The sequence below is a fragment of the Bos indicus x Bos taurus genome, chromosome 10 (assembly GCF_003369695.1).
Source record: "Bos indicus x Bos taurus breed Angus x Brahman F1 hybrid chromosome 10, Bos_hybrid_MaternalHap_v2.0, whole genome shotgun sequence".
In the NCBI taxonomy this organism is placed as follows: domain Eukaryota; kingdom Metazoa; phylum Chordata; class Mammalia; order Artiodactyla; family Bovidae; genus Bos; species Bos indicus x Bos taurus.
The window spans coordinates 12,790,219-12,807,629 of record NC_040085.1 but is presented as its reverse complement, the minus strand read 5'-3'; the positions used below and the strand labels follow the sequence as shown (position 1 = coordinate 12,807,629).

General features: G+C 42.8%; 1 protein-coding gene across 12 annotated transcripts in view; it reads left to right on the top strand.

Annotated features, from left to right (window-relative positions):
• The window catches only part of PARP6 (poly(ADP-ribose) polymerase family member 6), a 31,632-nt gene continuing 14,221 nt past the window's right edge, over positions 1–17,411 (top strand). For 5 of the 12 annotated variants that reach the window (XR_003513005.1, XR_003513004.1, XM_027553134.1 and 2 more), the window contains exons 1-15: positions 169–1,547; positions 3,424–3,630; positions 4,258–4,335; positions 5,064–5,158; positions 5,587–5,647; positions 5,876–5,966; positions 6,704–6,770; positions 9,217–9,366; positions 10,313–10,523; positions 11,061–11,114; positions 12,910–13,005; positions 13,308–13,400; positions 14,439–14,564; positions 15,842–15,907; positions 16,860–16,927. Coding sequence is in view for 10 of the 12 variants with exons in the window: in XM_027553134.1 (XP_027408935.1) it covers positions 3,628–3,630; positions 4,258–4,335; positions 5,064–5,158; positions 5,587–5,647; positions 5,876–5,966; positions 6,704–6,770; positions 9,217–9,366; positions 10,313–10,523; positions 11,061–11,114; positions 12,910–13,005; positions 13,308–13,400; positions 14,439–14,564; positions 15,842–15,907; positions 16,860–16,927 (1,259 nt within the window). In the remaining 2 variants the exon portion in view is untranslated. The other 7 variants (XM_027553136.1, XM_027553135.1, XM_027553131.1 and 4 more) reach the window with 6 other exon arrangements.

The following is a 17,411-nucleotide window of genomic DNA, read 5'->3' as shown; positions in this document are numbered from 1 at the left end:
CCCCGCCCCTTGGCCTGCCGCTCCGCCCCCGCGGGGCGTCCCGGGCCGCTCGTCTCCTCGGCGGCGGCCGCGCGCGGCCCGGGGTCGCCGTGAGTACTCGCGAGGCCGGCCTGTGGGGCGGCTGCCACCGGGACCGGGCTGGGCGGCCGGGCCGCGGAAAGGGTGCGGGGCCCGCCTCTCCTCGGCCGGGGTGGATGAAGTGAGGGGCTTGGACCGGGTGGCTCTGAGGTGCCCTCCTGGCCTTGACAGGCGTCGCTCAAGGCCGGGTCGCTAGCGACACAGATCGGGCACAAAGCTTCTTTCCCGGGAGGCAGGTGTTGGGGGTCTCCAGAGGAAAACGGAGAAGAGGTCTAACAGCTCCCCCCAAGGGAGGCCTCACGGCCTGTTCTGGAAGCGCGGGTGACAGCCAGTGTTCGGGGGCTCACCCCGGCCCGGCCCTCCGCCGCGTACCCGGGATAGCGTTAGGTCCAGGAGTTCGCCGCCGCGCTCTTTGTTCCATGCCCTAGGCTTTCCGGGTGGAGCACTTGCTGTAGAGCGGAGTAGCCTCCTTGCCCAGGACCATAAAGGTGGGAGTCAAATCCAGAGTTTAAACGTTGAGATCGGAGGCTTCTTTGACTGGGTGTAAAGTTGTCACACCGAGAAGCGCTCGTGGACGTCGACCACGACTTTTGTGGTCCGGGCTTGAGGCTTAATTACATGTGGCCAGTTCCCGTGCAAATTCCCTGTTTCTGCTGTCGTCCGAAGTACTGACCGACAGACACCGTTCTCTGGGCTCTTCACACAGTCTATATTTGGCCTTGGTTTTCTTGAAAGGTTCCCTTCTTTACCTCATTTAGATAAGTTGGATAGGTCTTTCTTGCTTAATTCATTAGCACCTCCCTTTATTGCTTGTGACCATATCACAGGAAGAGTGGATGTGAGTGGAACCTATCAAATGTGCTTAAGTCCCAGTTCCACTTGCCTGAACCTAAGCAAGTTACTTGACCTCTCTACCCCTGATTTTTTTTTTTATAGGTAACGTGAAAGCTTTGAAAAAGACTATCTTTCCAGCTTATTCCTGTTTAAAATGTAATTCTGTGAATTAGATAACTTCCCACTATTCCCCTTTTGCCACTCTTCGTCATTTAAACCCTTTCTCCATCTCAGAGGAATGAGCTTTGAGAGTTGAAGGTGGGACTCCCTTTCACTGAAGCAGCCTGGGTTGAAAAAGATGGTAGTCTCTGAATTGTCTTTTCCCTGGACAGGAAAAATACCCTCTGAATTATCTTTTTCTCCTTATGATAACAGCAGAAAGCAAGCAGCAGCAACCCTTGGAGAGAGACTAAGTTTTCTTGACTTCTACAGTGACAGAGAGCTTGTGAAAGTTGGTATTTCTGGCCTACGCTGCCATCATTCTACCACCCAGCCGAAGACGCCCCAGGCTGGACATTAGTGCCTCCCTCTTTATTTCTCTGTGATCATCCAGATCAGCACCTGACTGTTTATTTTCAAATCTCACAAACCCAGCCCCCAGATCTTCATGTTCTGGTTCTCAGCTACTGTTGAAGGTGAATGGAGTCTTGCTCTTTAAAATTATTTTTGTATGACTTTTGTCTATGTAGTTGTGTTTAAGTTCTTGTATGTATCTCCCCTTTGGCTTAGGTCTCCAGCAGACAGTTCATTCATTCAGTAAATATGTGTTGAGGGACTGACAATATAGACAATGAAAAGAGTCAGAGCCTCTGCCACCATAGAGCTTACATTCTGGTGGGAGATAAATACAACAAACAAACATTTTGTACATCAGAGTGTGGTAAGTGCTATGGAAAAAATTAAAGCAAGGAAGGGGGATGGAGAGTGCTACTGTATTGTATGTTGGGGTTTTGCTGTTTTATATGGGATAGTCAAGGTGACCTTCAAGCAGAGATCTGAAAGAGTAAAGTAGTAAGCCATGTGGATATCTGGGTGAATAGCATCCCAAGGAGGGTGACCAGCAGGGACAAAGGCTCCGAGGTGGGAATATGCTTGATATGTTTGAAGAACAGCAAAGAGGCATTTATGGAGTCTTAGTGATAATCTTCCTGTTCTTATTTAGAGTTAACTTTTTAGGGAGAGCCCTTCCAAGGGTAGTCTCTGATTTTTTTTTTTTTTTAAATGAAAATCTCCAACTATACACAAAAGTAGTATAAGAAATGCTTATGTGCTCATTCATCACTTAGCTTCATCAGTAGTCATCACTTTGCCATTTTTTTTCACCTGTTGCCCACCCCAATGCCCCTTCTGCCTTTTGTGCTTGAGTTGTATTTTAAAGCAAGTCTCAGATATCAAGCCATTTCTTCTCTAAGAACTTTAGTTGCAATTTGCTTTTGCATATTGTTTTTGATGGGTCAGGCAGCCCTGCCAGCTGAAGGACTACTGTGATCTTTTCCCTGGCATTGTGCTTTATGTCACCATACTGGGTTAGTTACAGGTTTACGTTGGTGTCTGAGGAACAGACCACAGGCCCTTGGAATGCACAAGAATTTAGAACAGTGGTTCTCAGCGTAACTCTGAGGGGTTGTTGAAACAGATTGCTAGACCTTTGGAGTTTCTAATTCTGTAGGTCTCAATGGGGGATCTTAGAATTTACATTTTAAACAAGTTCCCAGGTCATATTGATGCTGCCAGTTCACAGACCTTACTTGAGAGCCGCTGATCTAGATACTTAAGATGCAAGAGAACCATGCTGAAGATCAAGAACACCTCTGTTTAAGGTTGGAGTGGATGAAACTGATAAATACAAAGCCAGGAAGCAGTGGTTTTTAATTTTGCACAAGGGCTAGAAGTTAGTGTTTTTCTGAGCATTTCTTCAGATCATTATTACATTTTGGGGAGAGTAGGTTCCAAGAGGAGTCCAGGGCATTATTTTGGCTGTGACAACTCAGACTGTCTATCAGAAAATGGTCAGAGTTGTTGAGACTTTTAAACTTAGCTATGATTGTTATAGAAAGGCTTCTAAGGATACTGGTTTAAAATAAGAGATAAACATTCAATTTGGAGAAATAACTGGGGATAAAGATTTTTTAAAAAGTGTCTGCTTCTGATTTTGGTTGACTCTATGAAGAACATTCTAAAATGAACTGACTTGACTGAGTAGCATAGCCTCTGGTCCTGGCATCATCATTTTGGCTTCAGGAGTTGATACAATGTTATGAACTAGAGCAGGGACTTTCTTCAGTCACAGCTCTCCAGCTGGAGGACAGTAGTGTCTTATGTTTATGTAGTACTTTCATGGTTCATTCTCTTTAAAGAACTGTGTGCAAGTGTGTCTACATGCATGCAAGTATGTTTCTGTGTACCAGTATCTGTACATATGTATAATAAAAGTGTACCCATAAATGTGTGCTTTTGTACATGCCACCCAGCTGTTAAGTGATGATGAGATCAATCGTCTACTTTCTGCAGGACAGTGACTTGTTACCACCACAACAGCAGATCCTGCCTTCCTCAGCTGATCTCCAGTCAGCCCCTGATATCGCCACCCCCCTCCCAACCCTTGTCTCCTCTTTTGGCCTCCTAAATGCCCATCTCGTTGGCCTGGGTTCAACTGGTGGTATGGAGGGGTGCTGCCTAGCACTGACCTAGGAGTGTGTGTTACCCACTGACCCAATGGTGAGAATTCACTGCCCACCTTTCTGATTGTCCAGGGGGTAGATGAAACAGATTGCAGACCTCACCTTCCCCCTCTGCTCCCTTTTGGAAGATAGGGTGGCTACTTGAAGTTAAAGGAAGGAGATGGGGCATGGAAACAGTATTACTTGGTGTGTGTTTAGGGAGTTTTCTTGGGAAGGAAGGCGAGAGTTAAATACTTGAAGGGATAGAAGAGTTAGGAGACAAAAGAGCGAGGTGTGCTTGAGAGCTGCCTTGGGTAATGATCCAGAAGAGGCCAGCTTGTAATGGAACGTAGATATGCCTGAGAATCAACCTTGATATTGAAGCCTTCTGCATACCTACCCCACTGGCTACTAGAGCTTCAGTCATCATACCCAATACCTAAGAAGGCTAAAATTCCCTATTGTTTTCCTCTGTGCCAGCAAGTCAGTGCTAGACCATGGATATGACCGGATTCGGGAAAAGACTGAGATGTCCCCAAAGGGTCAGGGGAAAGCAGCAAAGGGACTGGGGCCTCAGTTATTCTATCCCAAGGGACCTCTCATTTGTGAAAATCTGTTTCCTGTCTTAACCCCACTCTGTTCCATGAGATACCAGGCACCCTTATTTCTTGTTTTTCATCATCAGGACATCAAAGGCCAGTTCTGGAATGATGATGATTCGGAGGGAGACAATGAATCAGAGGAATTTCTCTATGGAGTTCAGGTGAGATTACAGCCCCTAAACCCATGTTGGATGGTCTAAATGTATACTTTCCTCTGGATACGTCAGGAGTGAAAGAGATTATTTTGGAGCAGAGATGAAGATACAGTGTCAGTGTAATCTGAGGATTATCTGGTCAGAGCTGATCTCATATTTTTGCTCTTGCCTGGAACTCTCATCTTTTCCAGTATAAACTACACCCTCTGTGCATGGAGTTTAGCCATAGGTTCTTAGTTGGAAACAGTTGTTTTCTGATTGTTCCCTCACTAGCCAGCAGGGGTCATTTCATTCATTAGGGTCAAATTTTTTAAGATTCTTCTAGCAGTGTTTGTTCAGTGCTGTCACTGCCCAGGGCATGATCCTGAGCAGAAATGTTGGACGCTGCAGACAGAACCAATCTGAGTTAAATTCTGTACTCTTCAGCCTGTTCTGAGTTCTCGTAGGAGGGATACCTAAAGAGTCCTGGTCAAGGTTGAGAGAAGCTGAAACTTAAGGATGTGAACTCCTTAAGCAGAACCTGCAGTTAGTCTACTGAAACCTCCTAGAGTGCTTATGGGGGGTGACTTGTCTGTCAGTGAAATCCCTAACTAGGGCCACCACCAAGAACTCCTTCATAAAGCAGCTTTTGCTTGTATGTGTTGCTATAGTTTGATTTCCCTGTTCCTGATGTTTCTTCATATTCTGTTTTCCTCTTTCTCTTCCCTCCTCCACCATTTTTGCTGCTGACACAGGGAAGCTGTGCAGCTGACCTATATCGGCACCCACAGCTGGATGCAGACATTGAAGCTGTGAAGGAAATCTACAGTGAGAACTCTGTATCCATCAGGTGGGGCTCTACTTCAGGGATGGTAGGGGGCTCAGCCACTTCTTTGTGAGTTGCTAAAAGGGTAGAGGTTTTTCTTTACGGTGTGATGCTGGGGTCTGTGGACTTTCATAAGTTTTGAGCCTAATGATGGTGAGAGTTGCTCAGAATATTTAAGGTAGGCTGACAGGAGCAATTAGGAAGGTATAACTACTTTTCTTAGAAGTTCCCTCTTATCCTAGATCCTCTAGACTGAAGTTTCACCTTGGGGGTAAGAAGGGCTTGTGGCCTGGCAAAGGCTTTGATTGTAAAAGTGGCTGTAGCTAACTACAGAGCCTCCTTCCACCCTTCCCTCTCCCTTATCCCCAGGCTCACTTCTCTTTCCACTTCAATTTCTGTTCCCTTCTTTCTCCCTTAATGAGTCTCACATGTGATCACCTGTATCTCTATAGAGAATATGGAACTATCGATGACGTGGACATTGACCTCCACATCAACATCAGCTTCCTGGATGTAAGTGATGCTAGTACCTGCCAGCAGCAGGTCTAGTTGAGCTTGTGGGTTTTGCCACATAGGCCTGGAGTCTTGTTCCCAATGCTATATTTGAAGCACGTATACTTTGTGCCTATCTCTAGACCATCAGCAGATAGTACTGCGTGCATGTGTGTGTCTTGTAGTGAACACTTCAAAGGCCATTTCTCTCTGATGCTGAACTAGAAACCATTCCCCTTACTCTTGTAGGAGGAAGTTTCTACAGCCTGGAAGGTCCTCCGGACAGAACCTATTGTGTTGAGGCTGCGATTTTCTCTCTCCCAGTACCTTGATGGACCGGGTAAAGGCAGTGACTTTGTGCATCTGCGTGCTCTGACTAGTCTAATACAACATTCTAAGTTAACTGAGATAGAGAAAAACTAGGAACAAAGCCTTTTGGTGTAATCTGAAGGCCATTGGTAGGAGATTTTCAGTCTTCTCTCATTGTTATCTTCATTCCCTATCACCTAATGTTACTGCTAAGTCACTTCAGTCATGTCCGACTCTGTGCGACCCCATGGACGGCAGCCCACCAGGCTCCCCTGTCCCTGGGATTCTCCAGGCAAGAACACTGGAGTGGGTTGCCATTTCCTTCTCCAATGCATGAAAGTGAAAAGTGAAAGTGAAGTCGCTCAGTCATGTCTGACTCCCAGCGACCCCATGGACTGCAGCCTACCAGGCTCCTCCGTCCATGGGATTTTCCAGGCAAGAGTATTGGAGTGGGGTGCCGTTGCCTTCTCCCTATCACCTAATAGTCATGCCTTAAAGACTTTCTTGGTTAATGAAATTGTTTTCTCTAGTTCCTTGATATTATTTATTCTTCCCCTTCTCCTCAGCTTCCTTAATAGAAGTTGAGGATGTTTGAAATTGGTCAGACAGTTCCCAGAATCTACCTTCTGCCTCAGAGGTTTTCGTTTTCCACCATTATTGTTTAGAGTATTCTTGAAATCTGAGGAAGCTAATCCACTGAACTGGGGCTTTGGACTCCCAGGAGGATAGACATGTATATGTAGTAGGAGCTTTTTCTTCTCTTTGCAGAACCATCAATTGAGGTTTTCCAGCCATCAAATAAGGAAGGATTTGGGCTGGGTCTTCAGTTGAAAAAGTAAGAACTTTGATCTTTCTGGTTATGAATGTTTGAGGGAAAGAGAGATAGGACAGGCAGACTCTTGAATGTTTCTTTCCAAAAGTGTATTTCTGACATGTGCCCAAGAAAGACTAAAATAAATTTGGGGAGTCCAGTTTATGGTTAGGTGGGGGAGCTTGTGTTTTTGGTGTATGTGCCCTTGAGGCTTCCTGGAGGTGAGAGCATTACTAGCATTTACGTAGCATTTAAAGGAAAACACAACCCTGGAATTAGAGTTATGCTCATCACACTTCCTCATAGTGGAGCCCTAGGATTTTGGACCGTTTTAGTTTACTAAATGTGTTGAGCACCTTGCTAAATAAGTATTTGGTATATAAAGAGAAGTGAACTCAGTCAAGTTCTAAATATAGTCCAGTGTATACTTGTTCTAATACAATTGAAAATGTAAAGTTTAGAAAGAACACAGAGTAAGGTGTAAGTCAGTCTGGTGGCAGTTAGATGAATGAAATATGAAAGGGAGATGATTAATGGATTTTAGGGATGGATAAGAATTGTCCATGTAGACAGACTCTGAGAATAAATAACATTTGCAAGGGCAGTCACATGAGGCAATGTGCGTAGGAACTGTAAAATCAGAAAGGATCTTCTGCTTTTATTTTGTAGGCAGTGGGAACTTTGAAAGGTTTTAGGCAAAGAAAGGGTATGGTCAGATTTAATTATTAAAAAAAAACATTCTGGTAGCATTGTGCAGCATAGATAGAAGGAGTATTACAAGAGACCAGAACTATTTTAGTAAGAGCCATTTGTAGAAGTTCATACGTGAGATGATGAGCCAAAGTATGACTGTAGATATGAGTACAGACAAGAGATAGACTAGAAAGATTTGCAATGTTTAAAGTCAGACTCGAAGACTAATTTGGTTATGTTGTATATGATAAGAGCCAAGGAATAGAGGAATATTACTCTTAGGTTTCCAACCTAGATGTCTGGGTAAATTGTAATACTGCTCATTTAAATAGGAATTTAAGAAGAGGAACAAGTTTGTGGGATGAAGATAGATAGTTCCATTTTAAATATGTTATTTAAAGGTAACTTTGGGATATTCAGTGGAGCTGCTCAATAGAGATGTAGATTTGATACTTACCGGAGAGGTACAGGTTGAAGATAGATTGCAGTGTCCAGGTGAGAGTTGCATCCAGTGTAGAATATGAGAATGTCAAAGGAGAGTTAGATAGAATGAGAAGAAAATGAAGTCAAGGGCAGAACACTCTTTAAGCCAGAAAAAAATGCCAAGAATAGGTAGAGAAAGAAGAAACACTGAAGGTAGGTTAGAGAGCTTGGAGGAGGATGGGAAGAGAACAGTGTGAGAGAAGGCAAGGAGGAACATTTCTACAAGGAGGGCCAAATGCCAGAAAGGATGAGTAAGAAGAGAACTAGGAGTTTCGGTTGGATTTACCATCAAGGTAAGAGCAGTTGTAGTGAAATGGTGAAGGTAGAAACCAGAATATAGTAAGTATTCTGGAGAAGTGAGTGATTGGCCACAAAGTAAAAACAGTGAAATATGGACTAAGAAATTTGGATGAGGATTAGAGGGTAGCTAGGTTGAAATAAAGAAACTTGGAACTTTTTGTAGATACGGGGAAAGGAACTGACAGGAAAAGGGAATAATTGCCAGATCAAAGTCCCTGCAGAGGGGCTGAGATCTAGAGTACAGCTAGAGCAATTGATCTTAAGATCAGGATCAGCTTGTCTCCAGAGGATGGAGGGATCAAAGTGAGGCTGGAAATGGAAATAGATATTGTAGTAAGGTTGTCAAATCATGGACGATGATATCTGAAGGCTTCAGTTTTCTCTGTTGAGAAGAAAGATTATCAGTTGTAGGTAAAGTTAGGAGCTTAAAGAAGATGATAAGGATTTAGAATAATAGAGTAATACTAGAGAGAACTGATCAAGGACAGGTGAAAGAACTGACAAGACTAGTCAAGTTGGAAACCATAAATTTGAGGTTGTAATGTTTTGCCTAACAGTATCAGTACCCTTCAGGTTCCTTGTCCTTTTCTTCACTATTCACAAGGCCAAGGGTAGTACTCACCTCTATTCCACCACTTCTGTTTCACTTTCGGTATAGCTCTTCTTGGCAGTAAATTGCCAGGTTCACAGCCTTTGAAGACTCATGTTTGAGATCTTCCTGTAAAGGCAAAGCATCTAAGAATTTTTCTGGTCCATTAGACTACGTAAGGGAGTGGGGATTTACCCACTAAGGTCAAGAGGTAGTTTAGAACAGTACATATCCATGTGTTAAGATTATATCAGAGGGATCTTGAGACACACACAGTTCCCTAAACCAACTAGCTTTGCAGTCTCCAAGCCTGAATTTTAGATTAGTTGCCTTTCATAGTCCTATTTCTTGACCTGGGATTCCCCTGCTTGAGCTTTCTAAGTCTCTTCCTCTGTGATTCTTTAGAATCCTGGGTATGTTTACATCCCAACAATGGAAACATCTCAGCAACGATTTCTTAAAGACCCAGCAGGAGAAGAGGCACAGCTGGTTCAAGACAAGCGGTACCATCAAGAAGTTCCGAGCTGGCCTCAGTATCTTCTCACCCATCCCCAAGTAAGTGTTTCTCCATGAGCTTGTTGTCTCTAATCACATTGATCTCTTCTAAGCCCCCACCCCACCTTCTTGATTATGTAAACTTTTCTGTCCTCTCCCTAGGCCCTCTGAATTCTGTACCTTTAACTACTAATACTACCCACATGATCTTGTCCCCTGTGTGTCTTTACCCTTCTACTCCTGACCCAGTAGTCATACCTTGTCCTTTATGTAAAATATAGTACATAGTGCATGGGGTCTGTTTGGAGAAATATATACTCACTTCTTCATCTTTCCTTTCTTTGACCCTCACCCTTATTCCCTATCCTAAGGAGACAGAAGCAGAGCTAATTAGGCCCCAGCCCCTTGCTCTTATGAAAGGGCACATTGATTTATTACCTGGGTTCTGGAAACAAGCATTGCTCCATTCTTTGATCCCAGACTTTTATTCCCTGCTTCCCCACTCTCTGTGCCTTCTGATCTTGCCAAAGGCAAATACAAACCCAGATTTGTAGTTTTCCAGGTACCAGTATTGATAGACAGTCAGACATTAGGCTCTTTGGGGTCCACCTGTTTCTTACCTAGTAGTTTAATCACATATATATTAATACAGACAACACACACACACACATTGAGCAAGTGAAACAGGTATCCTTTCCAAGGTATCATTCCTTAGCTGGCCTGGATGCTGTAGAGAATGACCTAGGCTTTAATGACATAAAACCTGACGTGTAGTGATCTATTTGTTTTGACAGTTTGATCCAATGAAACTTTCCTTGGATAGTTTGGGTTTTTTTTTTGACCTCGCTGTGTGGTATGGCATATGGAATGTTAATTCCCTGACCAGGGATTGAATGCAGGGCCCCCTGCAGAGTCTTAACCGGTGGACCACCAGGGAAAACCCTCCAGGCTTCTAGGGCTCATACCGAATCCTCAGTTTCATCACTTCTCTTTGCTCTCTGTTCAGGTCTCCCAGTTTCCCTATCATACAGGACTCCATGCTGAAAGGCAAACTGGGTGTACCAGACCTTCGAGTTGGACGCCTCATGAACCGTTCCATCTCCTGCACCATGAAGAACCCCAAAGTGGAGGTGTTTGGCTACCCTCCCAGCCCCCAGGCAGGTCTCCTGTGTCCCCAGCACGTGGGCCTCCCTCCCCCAACACGGACCTCTCCTTTGGTACATGGCTGAGGAGGGTTTGACTTGGTGTCAGAGGGTGGGAGGGGAAGTGAGGGAATACAGCTTCTCAAAATGGAGCGGGAGTCTGGTTGTCCAGACGTCATAAACCAAATCTGGGCATGAATCATGAATCAGTAGAATGGAACACGTATTTTAATAGTTGTGAATTTATACCTACATAGTCTAGCAAGCTTCTCTGATAGTATATCAAGGAGCAGAGTCTGGGGTTGGGCATCCCAGGGAGATGTTGTGTTTAATTTTGTTAGCTTGTGGTTAGGACTTGGTAGTCAGCTACTTTACAAACGTCTTACATCTACCTTGAAAAGGGTTAAGGACAGGTGAGCCTGTTTGAAGAGCCTTTGCCAAAAATGTCTAAAGGTCTTTTCTGCAGCTTGGGGATTACTTAGACTGATCAGAGTTAGGGCTTAGCTACTTCAAGATAATTTTAGGTAATGGGCATGAATGAGGTGTTTCTAGTTACCAGCTTCCTAGGAGATTCATGAAGCCTTATTTTTTTTTTTTTTTTACTCTCATCAGGTCAGTGGTCACTGCAAGAACATCCCCACTCTGGAATATGGATTCCTTGTCCAGGTAATCAAGTCCAAAGCTTCATTCCAAAGCCTTTCCACTATTTTCTGACCCATCTGATCCCTTAACATCTCCCAACTCTTCAGTCAATTAGCAAGCATTTCCTTAATTGCTCTGCTTCCAGAACTATACTGAGTGTTCTGTGAATAGGAGAAAAGGCCTAGTTCCCACCATTAAGAAGCCTATAGCATTACTGGGCAGAGAAGGCAATGTCACCCCACTCCAGTACTCTTGCCTGGAAAATCCCATGGACAGAGGAGCCTGGTAGGCTGCAGTCCATGGGGTCGCTAAGAGTCGGACACGACTGAGCGACTTCACTTTCACTTTTCACTTTCATGCATTGGAGAAGGAAATGGCAACCCACTCCAGTGTTCTTGCCTGGAGGATCCCAGGGACGGGGGAGCCTGGTGGGCTGCCATCTATAGGGTCGCACAGAGTCGGACACGACTGAAGCGACTTAGCAGCAGCAGCAGCAGCATTATTGGGAAGACAACGCTTATATACCACTCACGATCAAGTGCCAAATGATGCACTGCAAATTTTAAGTGCACTGATGCCAAGATAAGAGAAGAATTGACACTGATTTTCTTATAATCCTCCACATCCTTGCTCAAGTGGGCTTCACTTTTCCTCACAAACTTGCAGTGCTTAGCTGCTACTGGTCATTTGCTTCTTTTTAAAACCTCTTTATTTTCCTGACATGGTTTCACTTTTGCATCTCCAATATCTTTGTTCATGTCATTCCCTCTACTGGCATTCCTCACTGTATCTGCCTATTGTAATCAATGCCAACTTTTTCATAAAATCTTCTCTATTACTTGAAATGTATTAGATGGAAGTGTGTTGCCTCTCACTGAATTCTTTTGATACTTTTTCTTTTATATAGCACTAATGGGTCAGGTACCATATGCTCTCTTGAATTGTAATTAATGTATATACATACCACATCTCCCCTGTTGGACTATAGGGTCTGAGAGGATAGTCTTTTATGTTATTGAATAACAAAGGATACTTTTCAGTGAGCTAGGGATGTAGTAGGCATTCAACACATCTGTATTAAATGAATGAACAAAAGCCCTTGCGTGTCCATTTATGATTTCAATAGTTTGTGAAATGGGAACAATTTGATTTATACAGGCAGTATATGTGATTGTGAAAGCCTTTTAAGACAGATTGTGTAAAAAATACTTCAAGATATTGCTGCTTGTGCTCTGAATTTGTGCTTTCTTCCCATCAGAGTTTTGTTTGTGGTCTTGATCATCTTACAGGCTGATTGTCCTAGGTAGTTAAACATGGCTTCTCAGCACCACCCCCACCCCACCTCCCACCCCCACCGCCATCTGATCATGGACTGAATACTCAACTCACTTGTCAGATGGGGGCAATCTAATTACTGCAAATAATATTAATAGTTTGATTAGTATTTCTTACTATTATAAAATACTCTTACAGAAATCATCTTTTTAATTTCAGTACTTCTGTAAAGTGAGTAATGTCCATTTTGTAAATGAAGAAACCAAGGCTCAAGTTAACTTGCCCCAACTTATATATGGTATTAAGTAGTAGAAGGGAGAATCTTAACCCAGTTCTTCTACCATGGCTGGTCTTTTTTCCATCATAATATATAGTCTTCCAGAGTTAGGCCATTGATTTAATCAAGTGCATGACCCAAGAATAGAGTCTACCTTAGGCACAGGGCTGGGAGGTAGGAGAGTAAGAGAAAGGAAATTCAGATTGTTTCCTATATCTGGGTCTTGACTTCCAAAAAAAGACTTAATAGAATCTCCTCTCTCCCCAGATCATGAAATATGCAGAGCAGAGAATCCCAACATTGAATGAGTACTGTGTTGTATGTGATGAGCAGCATGTCTTCCAGAATGGGTCCATGCTCAAGGTATACACCTCTATTTTGTGACCCTTTCTTACACCCTTAGCTAAGTCCCATTAGTTCCTCATCTTTCCATTTTTCCTTTCTTCTTGGATCTGTGGTAAAGGTAGAATTCTGTCCATACTCCCTGAGACTCTGGAAATAATAGTTTTTCTCCGAAAACAAGTCTCAGCAGTCCTGTTAGGAAAGATGAGGATATGTGAATATCAGTCTAGAGTTGTCCGAGGTCAGAAATGTCCCTCTTGCCCTATGACACCTTCTTATTGCACACCTCCTGCCACCACCATCTCTTTAATATGTCCATTCAGCCAGCCGTCTGTACTCGTGAACTGTGCGTTTTCTCCTTCTACACGTTGGGAGTCATGTCCGGAGCTGCAGAGGAGGTGGCCACTGGAGCAGAGGTATGGGGGATGGAAGAGCTGCTGGGGAATTGGGATCATTTATGGCTGGGAATCCCAGCAGTTTCACTGCTTGGAATTTAATCTCCAGAAATGCTTTCCTATGTAAGAATGTTCACTGTAGTGGTTTTTTTCTTTAATATTTTATTTAAGTTTTGGCCACACCACATGGCTTGTGGGATTTTAGTTCCCGACCAGGGATCAAACTCATGCCCTAAGCAGTGAAAGCTCAGAGTCCTCTAATTGCTGGACTGCCCGGGAATTCCCTAGTATTGTTTATAATAGTTGAAAAAAGAAAAAATAGATACAAGCCCATTTGTACAGGGTCCAGTTAAAGAAATGATGGTTTTATTAATTACAGTAGAAATACTGTAATTAATTAATACTGTTTTATTAATTACAGTAGAAATACTATATAGCTATTATTTATGGATAGAGAATTATAACATATATAAATAAAATATAACAGTGTGTATAATTATTTAAAATTTGCCCATATGATAAAATAACAATTTCTTTAGGAAAAATATCTGGAAAAATATACATCAAACTTTGCAGTAGTTAATGTGAAGAATGAGATTTGGGGGCAAGGGGATGGTTTTTATCTTCTTTTAATCATTCTTTTAAACATTGTTCTTGAATTTTTATGATAAGCTTGTATTTTCTAATAAAAAAACAAAACATTTGTGGTTTTTAAAATTTATTGAAATATAGTTGACTTTATAATGTGTTCATTTCTGCTACACAGCAAAGTGATTCTGTTATATATGTACATTCGTTTTCATATTCTTTTCCATTATGGTTTATCACAGGATATTGAGTATAGTTCCTTGTACTATACAGTAAGACCTAGTTATTTATTCATTTTATACATAATAGCTCACATCTGCTAATCCAAAACTCCCAGTCTGTCCCTCATATTTGCTTTTAAAAAGAGAAATACCAAGTGCTTCCAGAAGGTAGACCTATGCTGGATACTGTGCAACTCCCAGCCCCGTGAAATCATTTAGCTTTTGTCCCCTTTCTTTCCTTTCTCCTAAGGTGGTGGATCTGCTGGTGGCCATGTGTAGGGCAGCTTTGGAGTCCCCTAGAAAGAGCATCATCTTTGAGCCTTATCCCTCTGTGGTGGACCCCACTGATCCCAAGACTCTGGCCTTTAACCCTAAGGTATAGTTGCTTGGGAAGAAAGTCAGGACTAAGGAACAGAAATGGTGAAAGACAATGGGAGACTACAGGCTGTTATTCTAGTGTTCACAACAGCTGGGAATAAGGGGACAGAAGAAATGGCACACTTGTTTCTTGGCTCTTGAACCCTCAGATTTAACTCTTTAGTGAACAAGTAACTAAACATAACTAATAGTATAAGGGTAACTTCTGAGTTTCTGAGAAGACAGGGAGACAAATTAACATTAGTTATGTTGGAATAATACAGACTTCGAAGCCAGACAGACCTTGATTCCATTTGAGGTTCTGCTGCTCCCTAGCTGAATGGTGTTAGGCAGATCACTTAACCTTTCCGAACCTCAATTTCTTTATCTGTAAAAAGTGGATAATATCTATTATAAAAATGAGACATAATGTATATAAAATATTGTAATAGTTAGTGTTCTCCAGAGAAATAGAACAATAGGAGATGTATAGAGAAAGAAATGTACTGTAAGGAGTTGGCTTCTGTGATTATGAAGGCTGAGAAGTACCAGGCTGAGTAGTGGGTAAGCTGGAAACTCAGGAGAGCTGATGTTGTAAGTTCCAGTCCAAAACCCAGCAGACTCAAGATTTGAAGAGCTGATTTTTTCAGTTCTAGTCTGAATGCAGGAAAAGACCAATGTCCCAGCACTCAGGCCAGAGGAGTTCCCTCTTACTCAGCTATTTTGTTCTATTCAGGCCGTCAACTGATTAGACGAGCCACCTGAATAGGGATGGCAGTCTCTTTTACTCAGTCTGCCATTCAAAGGTTAATTTCATCTAGAAATACCTTCACATACATACCTAGAATAATGTTCAATTAAATGTCTGGCACTTCATTTCCCAAAGGACACAGTTGACAGGTGTTGAAATAACCATTACATGTACCCAGGACAGTGCTTCACAGTTGCTCATTTCTGTGTGTCAGGCACTGTATCAGATTCTTTACATGTTATTTAATCTTCAGTTTAAATAACTAACCCTATGAGGGTAGTAAGGATTTTTTATCTTTACTTATATACATGGATCCTGAGGTTCTGAGAGGTTAAGGAACTTACCCCTACTACTCTCAGCTGGTAAAAGAACTGGCACATGATTCTAGAACTTCTTGGCATTAAGTCTGTGTTCTTTGCGTGACATACTATGCTGTTTCCCTGGGGCCTAGATTTCTTTTGTACATGTGGCCCTCTTTTTCATCAGATCTTACTCTCTTCCACTTTTCTTTACCTGGTTCTTCTTTCCCTGTTGATTCCCCACAGAAGAAGAATTATGAGCGACTGCAGAAAGCTCTGGATAGTGTGATGTCCATCCGGGAGATGACCCAGGTATTCTGTCCTCTGCCTGTCCCCTGCCTGCCCACTCAAGTGCCCTGTTCTGTTTGAAATTCATTGGATTGGAGTGAAGATTTAGAGATGCTATTCAAATTCCTCACAGTATTCTCTTTAGTTCTCCCTCTTTAGCTTTCCTAGTCTTTGTTCTCTGGTTTGTTAGCTCTGTTACTCCTATTTCTCACTCCTTATGTCTCTCTCAACCTTTACCTTTGCTGCTAATTCCTTCACAAGTTGTTCCTATTTAATGTTTTTTTTTTTTTTTTTAATAATTCTTAGGGCACTAGAGAAGTTAGGGAAGGACTTCTGTCCAGGGTTGGGAGGGTAAGGAGGGGGGCTTGGAGGTAAGGAACTAGACCCAGGGGCCTGCATCTTCTATCCTTCTAGGGGTGGGGCAGCCACATGGAGCAGTGACCATCCTTTGACTCAAGGCTGTCCCTCACCAGACTTCCCCACCCCTCGTCTGCAATCTCTGCATGAATAGACATTCATTTGTACTCACATTTACAGGTGGGCCTCTTCTCAGCAAATCCTATATATCACAGTTCAGATGAACACATAACATACACCTAGGAGGGATGATTTACTTGTCAGAAGAACTCTGTGTTTTATGTAGTTTTACCACAGGATTCCTTAGCCTGATCTTTCTGGGACATTGATTTTATTTACTTATTTATTTTTTTTGATTTATAATCAACTTTTTAGGGCTGTAGGAATTGCATAAAATGAGGGAGACCCACCTGCATGTTGTTTTGTAAGCATCTTCAGTCATTTTCATATTTATTTATGAGTCTTCCCAGCCTGATGGGTCCTTGAGGGTGGGAACCCCATCTCCTCTTGGTTTGGTGTGGTCTTCAGTTCCTGCCTTGCCCTGGGCCCTGATAATCTGTGGAAAGTGGGAGGGCTCCCACCTCTTCTGGGAGATAACCTTATGGCCTTTGTCTTACAGGGCTCGTATCTGGAAATCAAGAAGCAGATGGACAAGCTGGATCCCCTGGCCCATCCTCTCCTGCAGTGGTATGAGTAGAATGGTTTATCCTTCAGCATTTGGGGGAATGGAACATAGTATCAGACTGGAGCCTATACCTTCTCTTAGAGGTGGTTTCAGCATCGTTCCTAAGATCATAGATATTATGGCAGCTTTTTCTTGGGGTTTTATTGATACACCTGGCTTGGCTAGGAACTGGGAGCCAACAAAGAAGCCGCAAGTTCTAAGACTATGTTTCAAGTTCTCTTTAGTGTTTCTTGTTTCCCAGTAGGTTTTTGAGTGCTGCTTGCCTATAGGAATTAACACTTCATTTCAATTAGATTTTCTATGCGTGCAGAGAGGTCCCTCTCTTTGTACTCCCTTTCTCTGTCTCAAGCCCTTCCCTGTCGATGTTAACTGTCCAGAGGCTTGGAGCACTGTTACTACTCCCTTCTCTGAGCAAAGGTTCTGACCTTGTATTTCCTTTCTACTTCCCTTCACCCTCTGCTCTCCCTTCCTGACCTTGATTTCTGT